The 23,764-nt window shown below is 37.7% G+C and overlaps 1 protein-coding gene across 2 annotated transcripts in view; it reads right to left on the minus strand.

The window, feature by feature from the left end:
* The window catches only part of LOC118027043, a 156,631-nt gene that overhangs the window by 122,246 nt on the left and 10,621 nt on the right, over nucleotides 1-23,764 (minus strand). Inside the window, exon 3 of one of the 2 annotated variants that reach the window (XM_035030164.1) lies at nucleotides 2,304-2,365. In XM_035030164.1, the coding sequence (XP_034886055.1) occupies nucleotides 2,304-2,365 (62 nt within the window). Of the gene's footprint in view, nucleotides 1-2,303; nucleotides 2,366-2,536; nucleotides 4,002-23,764 lie in introns of those variants that run through there. The other variant, XM_035030162.1, reaches the window with a different exon arrangement.

Here is a 23,764-nt window from a genome sequence, read left to right on the forward strand (position 1 = left end):
GTGAGATAAAGATCAGAAGGGAATGGAGATACAAAGGGAGGGAATGGTTTATGGCAATTATGTCCCATAATTTAAAAATGAAGAGGAATTTTTAAAAAGAGCTCAACCAAACCATAGCTAGCTCATACATTAATTAGGCCTGAGCAGGAGAAAGTCAGTTTGACTTTCCTAAGGATGGTGCATCTGTCATTAGAGTTGACCCCAAATTTGGAATAAAAATGGTTCTGAAATCTTACTTCCTAGAAAAGCAATTGTTCCACATTCTTGGAAATGACTATTTAGCTGTGCAAACAAATGAAATAGGCATATCATAAATTTTCACGATCGCTTACACAAAGAGAAAAAAGAAATCTCACACAGCACACCTCCCACATTCAGCACTCTATAGATTAGCTCTATTCATCCACACAGCACAGGAATTCATACTATTACCATCTAATTTAAATAATTTGAGTTTTTTCAGAATAAATTCTGTGATTATCTGGTATTCAAAGACTCTCAGCTTATAGTCTTATAGCACATATTACTCCTTTTACATAAGTGGACTCCCAAGGCTGTAGACATTAAAGTCGCAAAGATTACCACTTAATAACTAGCTACAAAACTCTATATTCCTATTTCCACACTAGATTGCAAGGACTCAGAAGGCCAGATGGAGTCTTTTTTTTTTTTCAATCTAATTTCCTATAGCACTAACCAAGAACAGACATTTACTTCAGTCAATGAAAACTAAATCTATCACACAGAAGCGACAGGTAACTGTTCTTCCTTGGGCTTTCTGGCCATAATTTTTTTCACTTCTTCACTGATAAAGTGTAATATTTCAATTCTTCTGTTCCTCTAGCTTTTTTGGAAGCTTAATTTATCAGGACACCTATTACAATGTGGAAAAGGGAGAAGAGGTAAAAATTCAACTAATAGATTTGGTTCTTCTAAATAACTCTGTCAGAAGGTTGGCTGGAGATCATGTTTAATTCCTGGCCCAGGTGATTCTTTCCTCCAGACCATGGGGCCAAGACTTGGTTAACCAAGGGTTGGCTCTTGTCAGGGACTCACTAAGCTTCTTAAGTAACTTTCATAGTTTCACTTGGAATTGCCCCTGCCATTGATCTGACAAAACAGCAAGTGCTTAACTACGAAATCACGAAAAATGGGTATAATTTGCTCTTATAAATATTGAAAGAGCTCTTATCAAACATTAAGTTTTTAGAACATAATTTCTAAAGGATTGGAATTTATATATTCTTGTTTATTTCAACATGTACTGGTGTTCCATTTTTTTCTAAAAAACAGCTTCCTCATACTTCAGCCAGAGAGCATGACTCTAAAATGAAGAACTCGTGACTGGGCGTGGGAGGGAAAAGTCTAAAATTAGAGAGACCAACAGGCTCTAATATTAGGGATTTATTTTGAAAATGCCACCTCCAATGAGAACTAACAAATAAATTCTCTAAAAATGAATTGACTTGTTTAGCAGGTTGGAGTTCTGTCCTGTAGTAACAGGAGAAACAGTCAGCCTTTCTGGATTCTTTTTGAAGTTGTACAGTCAAAAGAAAAAAGAAGTATTCACCCATAATCATGTAGAGAAGAAAACTGAATATTTGGTCTGAAGACAGAAGAGGTTGACCAGGACAGAGACAGGGCAAAAATAAAGAAACCTGGAGAGGTACTCTTGATCGGTCTGTTGGGCTTCTAAGATGTTCCCTGGTTTTCAGCTAAATAGTTAACACACAAACAGAATTAGAAGTCACACACTGCACTTAGATGGGGTACTGTGTCACCATGGTAACTGGTTTTGCTTAAACATAGCTCTGCATGTACTCAGTCCCAATTAGAAGAGACACACACACAGAGTATTCCTGGAGCTTATGTAACATCCGCCTATCTGTTATATTTTTCTGAAATGGGATATTTGAGTTCATGTTTGTAAATGCTCTTTCTTTAAAACTTTCCTTTCTAGATAGTGTGTCTCTGATCCCTCAGCTGTTATGATCCTGGAAGCAATATTACAGATACAATTTCAGGTGATAATCAACATGTGAAAAGAATAATTTGCACCAGCTCTTGTCAGGAAGTTCTGGGTGCTTGGAATATGGATTGTAAAACCTACCAGTGGAGCTTCTAACCTGTCAAATGCTATTTTATTTGGCTCATCCTTGTGGAGTATTTTGGATCGTTTTTCTTGAAAGATGATCCCCAAATAGCATTCCCACCCCCATCGACTCCTCCTTATGATAAAATAGCTAAGAAAACAACTTAAGCAAATTGAAAGAAGTTTTAAAAAGAAAGGAAGTTGCCACAACCTGGTATCCAAACCAAGAAATATCCCCAGCATTCTTCTCATGATTTTTCCTTGAAGATTTATCTAAAAGAAAGGAAAAAGAATTTATTGGTTGAACTCCATTACATGGCACTGTTAAAAGCATGTGATTCTTTTTACTTGTCAAGTCTCTATTTCTGTTTTTTTTTTTTTTTTTTTCCTCCTCTCTCTTATTTTCTGAGACGAGAACTAAATATGATACACTTTAGGGGAAATTACATCATTGGCTGTTTTACCATTTTCAAGACCACTCTGATTTTGTACTAAAATGGCATAATGTCTGCAGTGTTCACAAATATTTGTCTAAGAAGAGGGAAAATTAATCATATTTCCCCTACTGAACACCAGTGAAATGATCTTTCTGCTTTCGGCCACAGGATGTATTCACAGTTTGTCCAATGTCCCTTTCATTTAAAGGAAAATAGCTACCGTTTAACTGAACCCCAAGTATGTACCAGGCACTTGGTGGGAAATCTAGCACGCCACGTCATTTAATTCTCACAAAACCTTGCAAGGTGGGTGTCATTATCTCTACTGAAGAAAAGGAAATTAATGCTCAGAGGGGGTCCGTTTTTTACCCTATTTTACACAGCTTATAATTTGGCAAAGCTGATATACAAATGCAGATTCCCGAACACATTTGCTCAAAAGATACTCAGCCCATTTCTAACGGTGCTACTACTAAAAAACAGCAGATAAGGGCTCTTCCGCATTGGATTATGTTGGATCTGTTGTGATTTTTCATTAGAACTCTCTTCCCTCTGTTGGAGCATCATTACTGCGATCCCCCGAAGGACCACTGGGAGGCAGTAGTAGTCCGAACCCCGCATCCTACCTTCAAGTCATCACCATTGGCTTGCTTCCTCTACAAAGGGTCTCTAGCTCTACAAGGAAGTGAATATGTAACACTTTTCTTCCTCCCCGAGACATCCAGAGTCGAATGTGCTGAAATATTTCTTGAAAACCGTTGAAGAACGTGGAATGTCCTGACCTTTGTATGCAATGAGAAGCAAGATAACTGTTTCGCGAAGTTTCTGAGAGCGAGTCGGGAATAGCAGTGCCTGGGGAAATCGAGGCAATGGGACGGGCTCCTGCCCTGAACTCACAAGGTCCAGAGGCGTGGGAGTAGGAGAGAAGCTAACATCAACCCTCCAGAATCGTAGGAGCGTCGCCAGTGTGGGCTGAGAGGGATCAATGGCTACAGGAGGGGACAACGCCTTTCCGTGCCCCTGATGTGACAGACGCGTGGAGGAAGGGAATCCACAGATCCTTGAATGCCAGAGCTGGAGACGAGCCTCAAGAAAATCTCATCCAGTCGTTGTCACGCTGTGTCTTGGAGAGCTTCTTAGGCAAGTGCCCCAAAGGCAACTCAGGGCGAGGAATAGGGAAGACTCCAGGTGAGGCCCCTGGTGGTGCTTTCCAACCCTGTGTTTCAGCCACAGTGTTTCCCGTTCTATCAGTTTCGGGGTTTCTGCATAGGATTTTCTTTCATAAAAGAAACCTGTAGTTTTGAAAATTTTGCCAACTGCTTTATAAATGAGGAAACGGAGACCAAGAGTTGGTCTCTCATATGATATTTCTTTCTGCAGCAATGAGCAGACTGTTTGGAGCATATTCCTTTCAGTAGTGCAGACGGTTACGTCCATGATATTCTGCAATATCCCAGCCCCGCTCTGGAAGCCTGCGAAGAGGTGTGGACATCAGAAGAAATAACAATCAATGCAGTGGCCCGAGGGCTAAGCCTCAGCTCTACCAAGATGTCTTGCTGTTACATGCCTTGAGACAAATCAGTGACAGACAACCTTCCTTTATCTTCCTCTTTAAAATAAAAGGTGCAGAATCAGCCTCCTTTATTAGAAACAGATTCAAAGGCCCACTTGGCTGGGTGCTCTATCAAGAAAGGGGCACGGGCTAAGGGCTAAAGGAAACAAAATTATATGTTTAGGAGTGTGATTTTTATACTATTAACTCAAAGCAGGAAGCTTTAATTCAGCTAGGGGATTGAAAAGAGACTTGACTGAGGCATGAACCAAACTCACAGTTTTTTATATAGGCAGGAATTACAACCAGAACAACCTCTCTTTGGCAAACTAATGTGCAAAGTTTTTCCTAAGAACAGTTTCCATAATTGGGGGCAACAGAATATTTTAGAAGAAAAAGCATCAGCTTTAGACACAGACATTCCCGAGTATGAATCTAGCACTGCCAGTTCCTGATTGTGTATGCCCTTGACCAAGTTGTTCAGTCTTTGTGGGCCTCATGTTCCTGTTTGGAAATGCTTGCGGGACTATTTCAAGCGTTAGAGATAATACATGGCACGCATCTGGCACGTGTCTGACATTGTTATTATTGTGTGTTCTTGTTGTTTTCATTGTTCTTGGACCTGAAAATCAGGATTCAGAGTTAGAGGGAAGTGACTTGAATGATCTTCCCACAGTATAGAATCTTCTGGTTCTATAGCCTGTTTCATCTAGCGGGGTAATTCTGTTTGGTGGTGGATGTTTTGACTACTATGAGGAGAAAATTTCGGAAGCTTCTCAGCAGGAAAAAAGTATCAGGAGAGAAAGTTCACAGAGAAGTTGGGGAGGGAACAATATAGGTTGGCGGTGTTGGGCAGGTGTCACCTGCTATCCCTAGCACTCATTCAACCATGCAGCTTTCATGCAGCAGGCTGGAGTCTTCCTAGGGCCATTGTAAACTCCTGGAATAACCTTAGTGTTGGACAAAGTTCATTTGAAATTAAGCTATCCAGGAAAATGTGATCTGAGCCAATTTTGTCAAGAAACTCCAGAGGCCTAGAGTTAGTGAATTCAGAGTAGCCAAGAGCCGAGCTGACCGACACTAAGCTTTAGATGCTCCAGAATTATTTCTGGGTCAAGGAAGCCAATTATAAGATGGGTTCTTACAGAAAAAAAAAAAAAATGAGAAAGAGATAAGACTTGGCAAACCTTCCTAAAGTGACTGTGGTCTAAGAGCATGGAATTGGAGATTTTGTGCACTTTGAGATTTTTCTAGAGTGACACGAAAATAATGCAGAAAAATAATACCTCCTGTGGATGTAACTTTTTTCTTTAGAGATTGTTGGAGGGCAGTTCCTTCGCTCCCTGTGTTAGAAGTCTATCAGGCTGGTCATCCATCAGCCATGAGCAGAAATTACAGTTTTGAAAATCTAAGCCATGTGGGTCTCACGGTGTGGGCTGGCAGTGTGGGCCATATAGATTGAGGGCTACAGCTGGTCACTTTGCTCAAAACGTGTCAGCCGGGCCCTTGGGTTCTCCCAGGACCAGCTGCTAATGGCATCTTCAGTGTTTCTTTTATAAGGCCTTGCTTCCTAGTTATGGCCTTTTGGGCTATAATTACTTGCTAAAGATGACATTTTTCTTTTGCAAGTAAGAGGCCTAAGATGAGTATGTGAAACCACCCTATTTGAATAAGTGCATCAATTTAGCATCTTGAAGTAAACAAGGTTAATGAATTGGTGCATTCCGTGTAGTCCCTGAACGTAATTAAATTCAAACTTTACCCAGGAGGGAGTTGTGTTGCTGACCGCCTTCCACAAGGACAGCACCAGGGAAAATAGCAGCCTACAGACTAATTATTAAATCTTACCTCTTCATCAGGGAGAAACAATGGGTTAACCATTTTAAATCACATTGGAACTCAAGGTTGCTATGCATTTCTGTTATAAATATTTACCCAACACTCGGGTTTCACCATGCTCTTTACAGAGTTAGAGTTTGTCCTGGATCCTACATTCCTATGTTTCTTCAGGCTACATCATTGCCTAGGGATTTTTTTTTTTTTTAATTTGTAAATGGTATGTTCTCTTATCTTGGGTTCCTGAGTTGATTATGGAATCTCCATTCCTTTTCCAGTCTCTCAATCTTGGGAACCCCCAGGAAGTGTCTCATCAATAGCATATTGAGCTATCAGTCAGATGCCACCATCTTTCTCCTCTTTTGCTCTACTTTGAAATCCCTATCTACATATCTGCTGCCTCAGCCATTAAAATCTTAAAGGCCCCATAAAGACAACTCACCATTGCTCCTACAGGCTTGGGCATTGTCTATAAGAGTTGTCCACCAAAGTCAGGCTGTACCACCCCATTAAGAGTGAAAGCTCCATGTCCACTCATCCTCTAAGACTAGGGCTGTCAGACTTAACAAATAAAAATACTGAGAAGCTGGGGCGCCTGGGTGGCTCAGTTGGTTAAGCGACTGCCTTCGGCTCAGGTCATGATCCTGGAGTCCCAGGATCGAGTTCCTCATCAGGCTCCCTGCTCAGCGGGGAGTCTGCTTCTCCCTCGACCCTCCCCCTTCATGTGCTCTCTCTCTCTCATTCTTTCTCTCCCAAATAAATAAATAAAATCTTTAAAAAAAAACAGAGAAGCAACCAATAAATGTTTCTTGGAAATATGTCCTAAATACTGCATACAATATACTTAAAAAATTTTGTTTATCTGAAATTCAAATTTAATTCAGTGTTGTGTATTTTCCCTGGCCACCCTATCTAAGACATATAGAAAATGCCTGGTTTGTTCACACTACAGTATCATAAAGGAGTTTTTATTATTTTTATTAACCCCACTTTACTGAAGAGGACACTGAGGTTTCCAGTGTCAATGCACGAGTTGTACTTGGATGTCTGATTTCAGTCCTGGGCTCCTAAATCCTCCTTATGCTGCTGAGTTTCTCTTTTATACTGCTGCATATATCATACCTCTGCTAAATAGAGATCATCCACACTGTCAAATGGGGGATATTAAAATTACAGCACATAGATGAGCGGAATTTTGAGTTAAGAGTGACGAGACCTTGGTACAGTCCAAGAGTAGCCTACATTTACTATAGATTGAGCACCTAAATGAGGTGGGCTCTAGTTGCCAAGGAAACCAGCTGACCTGAGTATCAAAAATGTGATAAGGCCTTCATATTTTTTAAAAATATGCATCCATTTTGGAACCATTCCTTTCTTACCCTTTTGATCTATGTGCCACTCATCCTAAAGCCCAAATCCCATGCCCATCCTACATTGTCTCACCTGGCTGGGAAATTGCTTAATCAATAAAGCACTTCACCTGCTATTTCCACCTACTTCCTGGCTGCCTGCTCTCTTTGTTCACTTGTAATGCTATCCGAACAGAATTTTCTACCCTGTCTTTTTCAATAACTAATAGACAAATAAGTGCAGTATCTGTCCTGACCAGCCATTGGTTGTGGTCTCTTTGAAAGAACCAATAGAACCCATGCTCCACACTAAAGAGATTATTAAAATAACCTCACTACTTTAAAGTCATTTACCTGGAAAAAGAAGTTTATATGCCCCTCAATGAACAGGGACCTATTTCCTTTTATCTAGTTGTATTCTGAGACACACACACATGTAGGTTGGATCCAGGAATGGAGCCTTTTTCTAAGAAGAATCAAAGAAGGCAAGAGCAGAAAAGTCCTGTATTTATATCTTTACCATATTTGACATATTTTATTATACTGAATCTCTTTTATTCGGTATGTTCTTGAAAACCAAAGGTGAGCTGACATACCTACTGGGCAACCACAGGCTAAAAGAAGCTTTCAGCATTTCAAGTGTTCAAAATACAATCTGAACACTCAGGCTAGGACCTCTCCGTTTTCTTGGATGGGAACTTTGGGCTCAGGAAAGACACTTCCTCTTGCAAGGATTCCCCTTCAGACAATAGCAACTACCTTAAACATGTCATTTGCATGAATAGAGCATGCTCTGGGACTTTCCTTTCCAATAAAACTTACGATCCCAGGAGCTTACCATATTTTCTTTCCAAAACATGTTAGGACAGGGGTTGCAAATTAGTTTCTAGTCACTTCCTGGAGGACTGTGTTAAGGATACTACTCAGGCCACGTTTGGGCTCTAGAAAACAGTTTTATGGATGATCAACCATGTTTCCCATGGTTACATGCTTGGAGAAAATGCAAGTACACATGCCTTGCATTTAATATGCCTGTATTAGAAGCATAAACTGATTACATGAGACTGGAAATCAACTACAGATTCCTGGGATGAGACAGCAGAATTTGTAACTAACAAAGGCAGCTTCATCTCTTCCTCAAACTAACTGACCAGGACACCTGCCAAGCAGAGAAGCACTGATACCTTTCTCTAATACCTTACCATCTTCATCTAAAAGGACTTGTTAAGCCTTTAATTGTGCATCTGGGTGCTTATGGTTCTGAAAAGAAGCACAGCCTCATCTTCAAGCTGCATCTTTGCCTAGAGAAACATTATGATCGAGTATTAAAGCATGGAGGGACTCAATGTCTTTTCCCCTCCATATCATATTTTATCAAAAGAACCCCCTCTTTACGTTGCTTGAACCAATATTCCCAGTGTATGGAATTCTTAATAGAATACTCTCTTAATTTTACTTGTAATTCCATTTATGCCTAGGAATCAGACACTTTTTCAGAAGCTAGCCGGAGATTGACTCAACTGACAGCCAGCAAATCAAACTCAGATCACCACCACCATTCAGGTGACAAGTTCTTTCTTGCTAAAAAAGGACCCAAGCTCCTGCTTGGGTCTTTTTTCCCTTGAGATGACTTTTCCTGAGAGGTTCCTTTGTCCTCATGCAGACAAACTTCTCATAGCTGTTCAGAGAAACCCAGACAGGTGTTAATTCCATATAGATCCATACTGGGATTCTGGGCAGAATTTCCATAATCAATTGGGTGAGGCTCATTTGAGGTAATCAGTTAGTTATCTATGACTCCCTTAGGCATCCAGAAAACAGCAATATGATTATAATAGCCAGATAACGTCCAAGCCATTTCTTTAACATCCATGAAGATTCCTAAAAATGGACCTGGGTAGATTCCAGTTCACATGACTCCATGGATAGGACAGCTCAACACTTCAGCAATGGTGTGTATGATGAAAATATTAAGTTTCCTCTTGAGTGACCCTTGAGTGATATAATAGCACTAAGTTCTCAGGGAGCAACCTAGCCTGATAAGGCTTCCCCCCTTTGAAGTTGCCTAAAGGTAGACCCAGTATTTCTGAGTTGAATCGGAGCAAGCCTGTACAATGGCATTGAGAGAGAGGGTGGGTTGGGGCTGATCACATCCCAGACCTTACTCACCAAGCCGTGTTCAACCCAACTCTTTATTGGTCCAGAAGAAGAAGAAAGGTGCCAGATGGGCTAGAGGTAGCTCAAGTTAATCATTAGTTCTGTGAATCCTCTGGGTAGATAAGGATCTTTTGAGTAGACCCACGCCAGATTAAAAAATAAATAAATAAATAAACCTAGCTTTTGTCTGAACAGCTTCACCAAGTTAGAAACCAAAGGGGAATGAGATGGAAAATTAGATCCACATATTTGAAAATCCCTGTATTTCTACATTTTTATTCTCCCTGTGCTTATACCAGAGATCTTCAAAATAACAAAAGGACTCAGAACTAAAAGAACTATTTGCAGGATTATACTTTGTGGAGAACTGTTGTGGTACAGTGTAAAAATAATTAGGACATAGGACCTGGCCCACCTACAACCTCTCTGAGCTTCAGGGACTTTACTTATAAAATAAGAAAATAGAGGCTGTATGGGCACTTTAAGAGATATCCAAAAATAACTTCTGCATGTCAGTGTTTTGTACATTGTAAAGCTTTATAAAAATATGAAGGAGTATGACGATCACACTCTAAATATATATGGTGGGTTAACATTTTTCAATAATGTTTATTTTATTTCAAATAAGAAATGTGACAACTTTTAAATAGGACAAACTGTTTCCAAATTTTTAATCATCAGGTGACACCAGGGACACCATTGTCTCACTCTGACTCCATCAGCAAACGAAACAGCTTGTTTCCTGTTTCTTAGGATGATCCAATTATCAAAATATGTGCAGGATATCAGGTCATATCAAGTGAGATTCATTAGGTTTAAAACCTAGAAGCAAAAAATAAACCATAAAACAAAGGACAATATGTTTAATTCATAGAATAAGAAAAGAATTTTCTCCTCAATCATGGGCCATAATGAAAGTGAACCCCGAAGTAAGAGAAAAGCTCTCAAAAAAAAAAGTCACAGTACAACAAAGCAAGGTACAGTACAACACAACAAACTAATAATCTCTCTCTGCAATGTACACTATTAATGCTGTAGATCTTGTTAGTGATATGTTTTAAGAAATGACACGATACAATTATAAACCTGAGTGTCTTTCTCAAGATTATATAAACCATATCATACCCCCAGCCTCATTTTTATTTCTTTTAATTAGATGTTAGTCACCAGTGTAATGAGACAAATTCTTTATTAATAACATTCACACTTATATTATCCATGCAGAGAAGGTAAGACTAAAAATGAAGGGAGGGAGGGGCTTGAAGTTGGGAGACTTTCATTTTCTTTTCAAAGGAATGGAAGGCCACTGATGAGATGTGACTTGAGATATGTTTTAATAACATTAATTTGGAAATAGTATAAGGGAGGCTGAAGGAAGAGAAATCGGAGATAGTTAATTATTACAAAGTAGCTTATTGGTGTGATGGCAAGCCAATAAACAAAAAAGAGAGACTACTACAATCATCCAGGGGCTCAGTTATTTATTTGTCAAATATTTTGGGTTCTTGAATGTGCTGGTTATGAGCTAAACACAGATGACAACATAATGTTGACCAAAAAAACTAGTGAGGGTGGTGGTAAAATAATCATATATACAATTAAGTGTATGGTAACAGACATAAATGAGTTCTATAAATGAAAAGGAAAATAGTTTTATAAATCATAAATAAAGGCAACTGACAAGAGTTATGAATCAGGCAAGGCATCCCTGATGAAGTGACATCCAAGGTAAAATAAAAATAGTTAAAGAAATTAACTAGGTAAAATGGTGGGGGAAGATGTTGAAAAACATGTTTCAAGTAGCATGAGAATCATGTGCAAATGCCCTGTGGCAAGAGCAAGTGATTGAATAATAAAGTATGGCTGAGTTTAGAGTACAAGAGAGAAAAAAGGAGACAAATAGAAATGAAATACATCAGATAGTGGTTAGGTATTTAGAAGAAAAATAAAGAATAAGAGGAACAGAGAGAGATCAGGGAATAGAGTAACACTTGAGCAGAAACTAATGGATGGAAACATGTGGGTAGCTGTGGACAGAGCTTTCCAAGTAGTGAATCAGCTGGTTACCTGAAGTGAGAGTCTTCTTGCTGTATGTGAGGAGAGGAAAGATTCCATTCTAGCTTCTGTGGAATGACCAAGGGGGAGAAGATTGAAAATGAAACCAGAGAAATAGTAGGGACCAGAGACCACTACGCGGTATGACACTGAAAGGTACTGGAAAATTTTGGAGAAGAATTTCATAATCTGGCTTATATAAGTCATTCTGGCCACTGTGTGAGGAACACACTGTGGAGGCAGGAGCAGATGCTGTCATGCCGTGGATAGAGGAGAGACCAAGGATGACTCCTCAGCACCTGACCCCCACACCTAGGGAGGAGTGGTACCATTTGTGTAGATCAGCAATACTGGGAGAGGAATGAGCTTTCTGGCCAGATAGCAGAGGAATCACTGATGTGGAGGAGAGCATGAAACACATCTTGGGCATTTGAGTTTCAGGTGCTTTGTGACATCCAAGTTGAGACGTATGGGTGAGAGTCATCAGTGAACAGAGGATAACTAAAATTTTGTGTATAGAATAGATTGCCTGAGAAGAGAGAATATACTGACAAGACAGAGGGGTCTAAGACTCAGTCTTGAACAATATCAATACTCAGCAGTGAAATAGTCAAGAATTAATAATCATACTAACAACAATAATAATGCATGAATGTAGGACAAGAAAGAGGAAAACTAGAGCTGCAGCTGCATTTATTGAGTACTTAATATGTTCCAGCAGCAATTCTTCATGCGTCACACAATTTATCTTCACAACAACCCTATCTGGGTTCTTTCACTCTCCTTGTATCAATAATTTCCATTATTTGACAAGGATATAAATTTTTGTCATCAGCTCTGTATCAATTTTCTGCAGTCATCTGCAGATTCAAGTTGGACTTTATTTCAGGAAATTGTTTATTATTCATATTTTTAGATATTTTTGTTGTTAGTCCCTATGTGCTGAGCTCTTTTGCTTTCTGTACGTTCTGTCCCTCTATGTCATCCACATCTATTTCTCTTTCTGAAATTATGCTATATTTTTGGGACTTTTCTTTTTCCTTATGTGTGATTTCGTTAAGCCTACCCACAGATTCTCCCATTCACAGTTGCTTTTATTCTAATTGTTTAAGTATGGCTTTCAACTCTATATTTTTCCTTTTCCATTTCCTTCTTGAAATTTTTTCTCCTTTAAGCATTCTCTTCTCTTGGTTTTCATGCTGCATCTCACAGCTGTTTATGTTTTCTTCCTGCATCATTGTTCCTTCTCACTGTTCTTTTCTTTTTAAAAAGATTTATTTATTTATTTTAGAGAGAGAGAAATAGAGCATAGGTAGGGAGGAGCAGAGAGTGAGAGAGAGAGAGGGAAAGAGAATGAGAATCTCAAGCAGACTCCCCAATGAGTATGGAGACTGATGCGGGGCTTGATCTCACAACCCTGAGGTCATGACCTGAGCTGAAACCAAGAGTTGGACACTTAACCAACTGAGTTACCCGCACTCCCCCTCACTGTTCTTTTCTAGTGCTTTCCCTTTTCCCTGAACTCTAAACCTTCACCCATTGGTGCTCAGTCTTCTGTCTTCTTTTTTTCTCCCCCCAGCATTCTTTCCTTCAGTTCCATAGACTTAAAGAATATCTACTCCTGTGATTTTCAAACCTAAATTTCTAACCCAGCCTTCTCTCCAGAAACTTCTAGTCAGCCTTCTAACAAATCCATTTCAACGTCCACTGGCCCCCCATACTTAGGAAATTGAAACCACAGCTTTACATTTTCCCCCCAAAGTGTGCTTTTCTTCCATCTTTCTTAGTTTTGAAATGGTACCACTATCTGCCCAACTGCTCACACCAAAAACTTCATATTTATTATTGCTACCCTTTCCCAAATCTCATCTACCATTTGGAGGGCTTAGACCTGTCTCTCATGATCATGAGAAAAATCTCCTAACGTCAGGGGCTGCAGATCTCATTTCCTACCCAAATCCTTCACTCCTTGAAAAGGTAACACCAATTTGCTTGGGATGAAAAACAAATTGCTTGGAGATGGAAAAATTATTTAATTAGAGGGTAAAAATGTCTAACTCCAGGAAGATTGAGGATTAAGGTTAGAAATAATGAAGTAAATTAAATGCGTAATATTAGTACTTTTGCATTAAACTAAGAAATAACCTTTGTATATTATTTATTTGATATACTTGTAATGTTTAAGAGAACTTGGTATATTAGAGTTGCGACTATAATTTAAAATGTCTAATTACTAATTTACACTTGTGATTTTAAAACCAAAAGTATAAAAATATTTTATCACAAACTTATGATAAACTATTTGTAACATTAGTCAAGTTGCAGTAAAGAACTTCCTCAGTCCTTTGTAAGTTTCATTTGGTCATATTATTGAAATAGTTAAAAGAGTTAAGTATCTTCAAAGTATAAAGGATAAAAATACTAAAGTTCCTTAAAAGTGGTTGCTTCAATTTATCAGACTTTGAAGAGAAAAATGAGATTTTAATGAAATAAATTAATATTTTCAGTCCTGTTAATTTGAAGGGGGGAAAAGCACACACACACACAAACCCTTAGGAAGTACTGATATGTGCCTGCAATAAAGTAATTTTTCAACAAGTATGTATTGAATGAAAGAATGAGACCAAATCTATCTTAAAATTTAATCCACTGGAGATCTAGGTGCACAATGTGACCATTTATTTAATGAGGAAGGGACCAAAGCTTTTGGGGAGGAATCATAAAGGATTTGATATATTCTATTAGCCTTATCAGCAACCATATACCTAATAACTTCCTGATATTGCTAGAGCCAAAACATCCACCAGTCCCTGTCCACATTCCCATGTGTTTGCTGGACTTCCCTCTTCTCAGAGGGCAAATAGATAAGAACCTTATTTAAAGCAATTAAATACTGCTAGTAGAGCTAGTAAATACTGCTAGTCCTATGCCTGCTCTAGGAAAGAAACTCATTCACCTAGATACCTCAGTCCACAGGCCAACACTGAGACCTCATTTCAGTAACTGTACCATAGACAGAGTCTGTGGCTTGCATAATAAATTCTGGACTCCAGAAACCATTTTTTAAAAGTCTCATTTTCATTTTAGCAGCCAATTCAGATTACCATATTGTTGATTTGATCAACTGCCAGAAAAATTCAACTTTTAAGCTTGGTGTAATTTCAGACTAGACCATGCTACCACTATTTAGAAGATCTTGCAGAAACAACCTTTGAGTTCTCTCCAGGTCAATTTAAAAATAAACATAATTATGCTTAAGATGGTAGACCTAAAGCTGAAATGTTCTGTAGTCAGATGCTCATCTTGTGCCATTTTACAAAAATCTTCCCAGAACCCAGCCATTGGAACCAAGTCCCTAGTACCAATTTTATACATTGGAAGCATTTGTAGGGTAAAAATACCAAAATCTTCTCCTAGTCAGACCTGACTCTTTTTCTTCAGTAATCTCTGCTTCTATGTGTAAACTTTGTAGATGCATCTGTTTTGAGTTACATAAATACACCAAAAACGTATTTTATACCAGGAAAATTTATGCATTCCATATTCTCACAGTTTGAAAATGGCCAAATTTATTCTCTTGAATAAATGTTCTGGGGATAAAATCAAAAGAACAACTCAAAAGCAATATTTTGAGGGTTTTTGCCAGAATCAGAGAAAAAGAAGGTACATAAAAATAGACACATGTTTATAATACATATATCCAAATATCTATTTATCCTGAGAAAGGGGATATACTGCAAATAATTCAAAGTGATTTGGCATTCAAAATTTCTTTATTTTTTGCTTGAAATATGTTTCCATGCAAATATTTCTATTTGCATTGTGTTTAATATTCTTGTATTTAGTTCAAAGCAAATAAATGAGTTAAGAGGGTACTAGTTGGGACCATATAGAAGAAAGGATTTTATGCAGCACTTCTATGACTACTAGTAGGTTTTCACCACCAAGATAGTATCAACATTGAGACTGCCCCCTCCCAGAGCTGCTGGCAGGCAAAGAGAAATGGATCTCTATGCCACTACCCTTCCTTACCTCCTTCTGTAGGGAAATGTGTGTCTGGGGTGCAATCTCATGCTCTATTTCTCTACCCTACTCCTGATAACTGCAGTAAAAAAAGAATTCTAATCAAGGTTCAAGAACAGGAACAAGCAAGTAGTGGATGTGGAAGATGGGATTCTTGGAAGGGGTAGCAAAAATGGTTAGACAAGTACTTCATTTAGAGCTACTGTGTCCTCTTCAGGGACAAGAAATCCCTGACAATTTCCCAACCCAAGCCCATAATCCTAACATTAACTAGTTTCCACTCATGCTTCATAATGCTTGGTGCTCTTTCTTAGCTCTGGCCCCATGACCATATGTACTATCATCTGCAGCATAGGGTCAACTCTGCCCACCCTTCCCTTCATCTCTATGGATATGCCCACCCAGCATCAATTATTATTACAAGGAGAACATCAGCTAAAGAAGTTGGAAAGCTGTTCAATTTCCCGATTTTGTCTTTTTGGAGGGTAACCTAATTCAAGCTAATAATTTACTTACTTAGAGCTATTACGGATTTAATAGCTTAAAAAAAAAACAAAATTTGAATGTTAAAAGAAAAAAAGTCCTAAGAAAGGGAAGTGTTTCAAAGATTTTCTCTGCATAACACATTAAAAAAACCTTAAAATGTCAATTAAGGGGGAAAAATTACAGGCAAGATCAGTAGGGACATTTATCATCAAGCAGCTGGGCAGAGAAGGTAAGGGTAATACATTTAAAATCAAGATTTGCCAGGAGTTCATCACAACTGAGATACTCTTTTTGAGAATAACAAAGAGAAGATTCTATAGATGGCCATTTACTTTCTGGATTAGAAGCATGAAATGTTAGGGCACCTGGGTGGCTCAGTCATTGAGTGCCTGCCTTCGGCTCAGGTCATGATCCCAGGGTCCTGGGATCAAGCCCCACATCAGGCCCCCTGCTCCGTGGGAAGCCTGCTTCTTCCTCTCCCACTCCCCCTGCTTGTGTTCCCTGTCTCGCTGTGTCTGTCTCTGTCAAATAAATAAAATCTTTTAAAAAAATATGAAATGTTCATGGAAACAGCTCCTTCTTTCTGTCTCCATTTCTGGTAAGATTTTGCACATTCTGGGCTCCTGGTCCTATGTGTACATCCTGTCTTTGACTAATTCTTCACTAATCTCTTTCTGAAATGTTTTGTCATTTTCTATGCTGACTATTTCTGAAAATTTTACTTTACTTATTTCTTTTTTTTTATTTATTCTTATGTTAATCCCCATACATTACATCATTAGTCTTAGATGTAGTGTTCCATGATTCATTGTTTGTGCATAACACCCATTCTCCATGCAGAACGTGCCCTCCTCAATACCCATCACCAGGCTAACCCATCCTCCCACCCCCCTCCCCTCTAGAACCCTCAGTTTGTTTTTCAGAGTCCATCGTCTCTCATGGTTCATCTACCCCTCCGATTTCTCCCCCTTCATTCTTCCCCTCCTGCTACCTTCTTCGTCTTCTTTTTTTTTTTTCCTTAACATATATTGCATTATTTGTTTCAGAGGTACAGATCTGAGATTCAATAGTCTTGCAAAATTCACAGTGCTTACCAGAGCACATATCCTCCCCAGTGTCTATCACCCAGTCACCCCATCCCTCCCACCCCACCCCCCACTCCAGCAACCCTCAGTTTGTTTCCTGCGATTAAGAATTCCTCATATCAGTGAGGTCATATGATACATGTCTTTCTCTATTTGACTTATTTCGCTCAACATAATACCCTCCAGTTCCATCCACGTCGTTGCAAATGGCAAGATCTCGTTCCTTTTGATGGCTGCATAATATTCCATTGTATATATATATACCACTTCTTCTTTATTCATTCATCTGTCGATGGATATCTTGGCTCTTTCCACAGTTTGGCTATTGTGGACACTGCTGCTATAAACATCAGGGTGCACGTACCCTTTCGGATCCCTACTTTTGTATCTTTGGGGTAAATACCCAGTAGTGCAATTGCTGGATCATATGGTAGCTCTATTTTCAACTTTTTGAGAAACCTCCATACTGTTTTCCAGAGTGGCTGCACCAGCTTGCATTCCCACCAACAGTGTAGGAGGGTTCCCCTTTCTCCGCATCCCCGCCAACATCTGTCCTTACTTTACTTATTTTTTTTTACCTCTTTTCCATTAGGGAACCCAGTATCAACCCAAATATCAACTCTGTCTGGTATAAACATGGAGCAGAGATGGATCTCTATCAAGAAAAATCCCCAGAGAATTTTCACACAAAATGGGAAGCAATAAAGAATTTACGCTCTCAAAATATAAATCCCCTTAACAGTTCCAGAAGTTCCTTAACAAATCCCCACAAAGCTTTGCATTTCTGTTACTGTTTTTTTATTTTTCTCAAGAACTTATATTTAATAATAAAAATGAATTAAATTTTAATATTGATTTAACTTTGTTTAATTCCTAGTGTGGCCATTAGATTTTGTGTAGTATCTTTCATTATAAATGTGTAATTTTTCAGTCACGTTGTGAATTAAATAGGTTTTCAAATGCTGATCTGGCCAAGCAATAGCTGTTTATAATGTTATACATATAAAAAAGAATATTATAAATAACTAATGTCAAGAAGACTTTTCAAACACAGTCTATTTTACATTGAGCTGTGACTGAATAGATGTTTGCAGAACAATCATCTATATGTCCAAGTTTCTCATTATAAATCAAGTTTGGTAAGTTTTCCCTTTTATTATGTCAGCTGTGGGATCAACAAAACATACTGTGAACCTCAGCAATTATCTTCATACAGAAAGTCAGGTGGGGAGTGTGAGTGTGGTCCAGTCAGTCTAACATGTATTTCAACTTTCTTGCACATGCAGAGATTGAAAAGTTTGTGAGGCAGCCAACCCACTGCCCTGATTTCAGTACCTGGAAAGAAGCTACTACCAGCTTCATTAGCAGAAAAAGTAATCTTTTACATTTGTCTGTGTTTAAAAACTCATAAAATCTTCTGGTAAAATACAATTTGACCTGAAGATTCTGTAATAAAAACTCACAATTATATATCTCTGAAGCTAATTTTTATGTGCATAAAAATATGTTGCAGAAGTTCTGCCAATGGTTTTCATTGAGCAAAACTTGCTCCTTTAAATCCCTCTGGATTAAGTGTCCATATATAGCCCCATGGCAATTGAGCCTTGCCTGCACAGTTTGAAGGTTTCACAGAGTATGGGAGCAGTATGAAATAGACATGGTGTTCTTTAATTTTTAAACATTTGCAGAATATGGCTTTCATGGCTCACCAATCAAAAATCTAAGATAAATTATGTATAGTGACATTTGACATATTTTTCTTAAGGCCTATAGCTAACTAATTTTTCTCAAATTATCTATGCCTTGGTGATTTTATCCTTAATTAATCTTGGTTTTATGAAAAAGAATTTAGGTTTAATTTCCAGAGAAATGATTTCAGAAATATTTTCTCCAACTATCAGCCTGTAAACTCTCACCCAAACTTTTTATTCTTTCAAAATTCTTTTTATTAAAAAAGACTACATCTTCAGAATCAAGTACCACTTCCGTCCAATAATTAATATGATTCATCAGTTGAACAAATATTAACTGAATACCTCTTCTTTGCCAAATATTGTATCCAGATAAAGGAAATAACTTGTTGCTGAGTAGATTCAATAATATTGAAAACCTTACTCTTCTAGCTAATATTTACTGAGTTCCTCTTATGTTCTAAATACTCTGTTGGTCATGGGTTTGCAAAGAAATGATTTGAAAACCTGCCCTTGAAAAGCTTACATTCTTGTCAGGAAGACAGTAATAAACAAAAAATCACAAAGGGGTAAATGACCTAATAGAGGTACTGTGCAAAATATGAAAACAGAGAAAGGGGAGGATCTAATTTTAATGTAAGGCAAAGATGGTTCAAGCAATCTTCCTAGAAGAGGTAGAACTTGAGCTAGTTCATGAATGGTAATGAGGGATTTTCCAAAGAGAAAAGTGGAGAAGGGTACTCCAGAAACAATATATATGTGAATCCACAATAGATGTGAATTTATGAAAATGAGAAGAAAGGCAAGTATTTTGGTGAAGCAGAGTGTAGAGTTTAGGGGAGCAATAGGATGTGAAGACACAGTCTTGAAATCTGGACCTGCTAAGAGATGCTGTCCTTGGACATGTGTCCTTTGATTCACATAGTCTCAGAGTAAACACTGAGAATTTATTGATATTATTTTTTTATATCTGCTATTTGCAGTTGAAGAAAAGGCAGGCCTGGAGCCAGCATACCTATGAGTCAGGGGTTGAGAGTAGGTCTACACAGAATAATGAAAAAAATTGAAAAAGACTAAGGAGAATTTTTCACCCAGTCTGGATCTTCAACTTATCAGTACAATCAGCATCAGTTGTACATTTCCACAGGGCACTTTGGTAGACCTGAAAAGCCTGAACCAACCTCTGGGAAAACACTGGTTTATCTCCTGTTTTGTGCAATTATTATATTCAGTTTATTATTCTTTGTCCATTCAAAAATTTTGTAACTTTTAATTGTGTACTAGCATCTATCTACTGCAATGCCCATGTACCTCCTATACAAATTGGATTTTTATTTTATAGGTTATATAAATACCAAGATAGGTTCAATTTGGGGAGTTATGTATGTTTCATCCTGGAAGTAATATCTAAGGTGAATGCAAAATGATTGAGCCAGACATATTTACTAGCTGGCCCTTGGTAAATAATTCAGATAGTAGAAGATCAGCTCCTGAACTCAAGTGTATGGCACTCAGAATGAAGGGAAAGGGTCAGATTTTAGAGATCACATGTACAGTTTCAGAACTTGGTAACCAAATAGATCAAAGGAATGAGAGGGAAAATGATGATCTCTGGGGACCTTCTTTCCAGATTAGCCAAACTCACACCAAAAATCAGAAGAAAATCTGGGTTTAAAAAACAGAAACACTATTTGAAGACATAAGAGAGCTACCCAGCAGCCAAGACTTGAGGTGTTCAAGGTCCCAGAGAAAAGGAAAATGCTAATAGGTGAGTCAAGTATTCTCATTACCCTGCCCCTAGATGCATTTGCTATTCATAAGTAAACTGGAGCCAAGAGCCTCAAAATGAAAGAGATAGAGAAGCTAAACAGGGTGACTGACACTCTCATAAATACAAGAGAGACATAGAGTTCGACACCACACAGATGAAGTAGACCTGGCAAGCATCATAAACTTTCTATGGGGACTCCTGGAAAACTATGCAATAGAGGTAAAGGTGAACTGGAAATAGGTCAAACCTCACAGAATTAAATTCATATTTGATCAGCTTAATCCCAGATTAACAAAATTTCACTATCTGAAGGAAAGACATTCAGAATCTTTCCAATTATTTATACACAATATCTAGCAGATAAAATATTACCATGCACACCAGAACACAGATCGATTGCTCAAAACCCAAAAGGAAAAGAGATAACTAAAACAGATCCATAGGTGATAAAGATATTTGTTTTGTCAAACTTAAATTTTAAAACTGATAACAAAGACCTATCACATTCATAGGAACAGCAGATTGAGCCAAATGACAACAGAATGGTATCTTCAAAATGCTGAAAGAAAATAACCAGCAACCTAGCATTCATACCCAGGAACAATATTCTTCAAGAACAAAGTCAAAATAAAGTCATGCCAAGCCAACTAAAACTGAGAGGTCATTGTTGGCAGACCTACACTAAAAGAAATAGATGCAGAGTTACTTAGGCATAAGGAAAACAATCCCAGAAGGAAGTGGAGATGCAAGGGGGAATACGAGGTAACAAAAAGAGTAAATATGTGAGCAAATATAAATAAATACTGACTATTAATACAATAGTAATGTTTGTTGAGTTTAAAATACATGTAAAATTAAAACGTGATAAAAATATAACAGCAAGTAAGAGGCTTACATTGTAAGAGAATGGATAAAATTAATTGACATTAGACTCTGATAAAAGGGAAAATGAAATAATAAAAAAATCAGTTAATCAAAACAGATAAGAAATGAGAGAAAAAGAAATATAAAGGAAGCTGAAAAAATCGTAAACAAATAGTAAGATTATAGATTTAAATGGAAATATAAGAACAATTACATTAAGTGTAAGTAGACTAAGCATTCAAATTAGAAGTCAAAGTTTTCAGACAGGTTGCAAAAAAATAAAATCAAAACATACGTTGCTTATAAAAGAAATATTTCTCTATTAGGACACAGAAATACTAAAAAAGAATTTTAAAAAGGGTATCATGAAAACACTTAGAAAAAGTGAACACTTATAACTGTATTAATGCCAGATGAAGGCCCCTTTAAGGCAAAAATCTGTAATAAAGGTAGAGAGGGCTATTTCATAATGATTTCACTAGGAAGATAAAGCAATTCTAAAGTAAAATATATAAAGCAAATCTGAAACTAAAAGGAGAAATCTTATCAAAACTAAAAAGAGAAATATAGGGAGCCTGGGTGGCTCAGTTGGTTGAGCGACTGCCTTCGGCTCAGGTCATGATCCTGGAGTCCCTGGATCGAGTCCCACATCGGGGTCCCTGCCTGGCGAGGAGCCTGCTTCTCCCTCTAACCCTCCCCCCTCTCATGTACTCGCTCTCTCTCTCATTCTCTCATTCTCGCTCTCTCAAATAAACAAATAAATCTTAAAAAAAAAAGAGAAATATACAAATCCACAACTCTATGGAAAATTTTAACCCACATCTCCTATTAACTGATAGTATAATCAGACAGAAAAGACTGGCATTGTTTTACATTTTTGCAAATCCCTTTAAAGCTTTGTGTAATAGAAAACAGCTAGCTTCTCAGATCTACTTCTGCATTCAATTTGATGTATTATCACACATAAAGTACTTCTGGAAAACTCCACTGTTCACTCATAAAAGAATGAGAGTAAAAAAGGATCATCTGAATGGAATTTAGGAATCCCAGGGCTTCTTGGACCACACCTTGAAAACTACTACTTTAGAAATTTGATTTTTTTTATGCTATTATAAATAGTATTATTTTCTAAAATTTCATTTTCTAATTATTTTCTACGTGGATATGGAAATAGAGTTGATTTGTACATACTGACTTTGTATTCTGTGACCTTGCTAAATTTGCTTAATAATACTTTATTTGTAGATAACTTCAGATTTTCTACATATACAATAGTATCAGGATGAAAAATGACAATTTTATTTCCTTATTTTCAAAACTGTTTCCGTTTTGTTTATTTTTCTTCCTTTATTGCAAAGTTGGGACCTCCAGCTCCAAGTTCTGAGGTTCTGGAAATGTTCTATTTCTTTTCTGGGTGGCATGGACATGTATCTTCATTTTGCAGTAATTCACCAAGCAGTAAACTTTGTGCAAAGTCACCGATTAAATTTTTTCTACTGGCCAAAGAAAACTCAGTGTTGGGAGAAAAAAAAAATCAACATATGAAAAAATTCATACAGCATTCAATTTCCCTTTGAGATTTTCCAAGCCAATCTACCTCTGGAGATGCATGTTAAAGAGTTAAAATTTGGATAATAAAATAATCATTGCTTCCAGAGAAAGCATTAGGCATGTTCATGAATTATTTACTTTTATAATTTCAGCTTACTTTGCCTGCACGTGTGTGCCAGAAAAAACACCCATTTAGGTTGATGCCAACTAGATTTCTTTTTTAATTCCTGCTTGAGAACGCTGACTACTTCCACAGGATTTAGATCAATTTACTTTGCCAAGTAATTCGAGTGGTGCTGCTGACTAGTTCATTAACCAGGTTGGGCAAGGTTAAAGATAGAGGAGAGTTAAGGGAACAGATTTCCTCTTGCTGGGTCCTGGGGCCCTCTCATTATTCTCTCTTTTCCCAATCCCCAGAATTGCCTTTGATGCCAAAGGAGGAATATCTGGACCTTCCCTCTTACAAAGGAGATTAGCAGGTTTAATGGAGTTCATCACTACCTAATTGAAAAAAATTGCAATGATATCATCAGAACAGTAAGAATACATAAAGAGAGAGAGAGAAACAAACATTATGGAGATTGGCAGATATGCTGCTTATTTATTTTGGACTGGAAATACTTCTAAACATATTCATTCAAAATTTATCCAAGACATTCTTCTGTTCATGTGGCCCAAATTACCTGTAGTAATATAAATATTTATTTTATATTATTTTGCCCCAAATATTCCCCTAGGCAATAAAGTTATTTAGGGGAAATTTGTATTGTAGAGGATAATTTAGAAGTGACCTCCCAGGACTCTCAACATAAGGG

The sequence above is a fragment of the Mirounga leonina genome, unplaced genomic scaffold, assembly GCF_011800145.1.
Source record: "Mirounga leonina isolate KUSES-001 unplaced genomic scaffold, KU_Mleo_1.0 Mir_357, whole genome shotgun sequence".
Classification (NCBI taxonomy): domain Eukaryota; kingdom Metazoa; phylum Chordata; class Mammalia; order Carnivora; family Phocidae; genus Mirounga; species Mirounga leonina.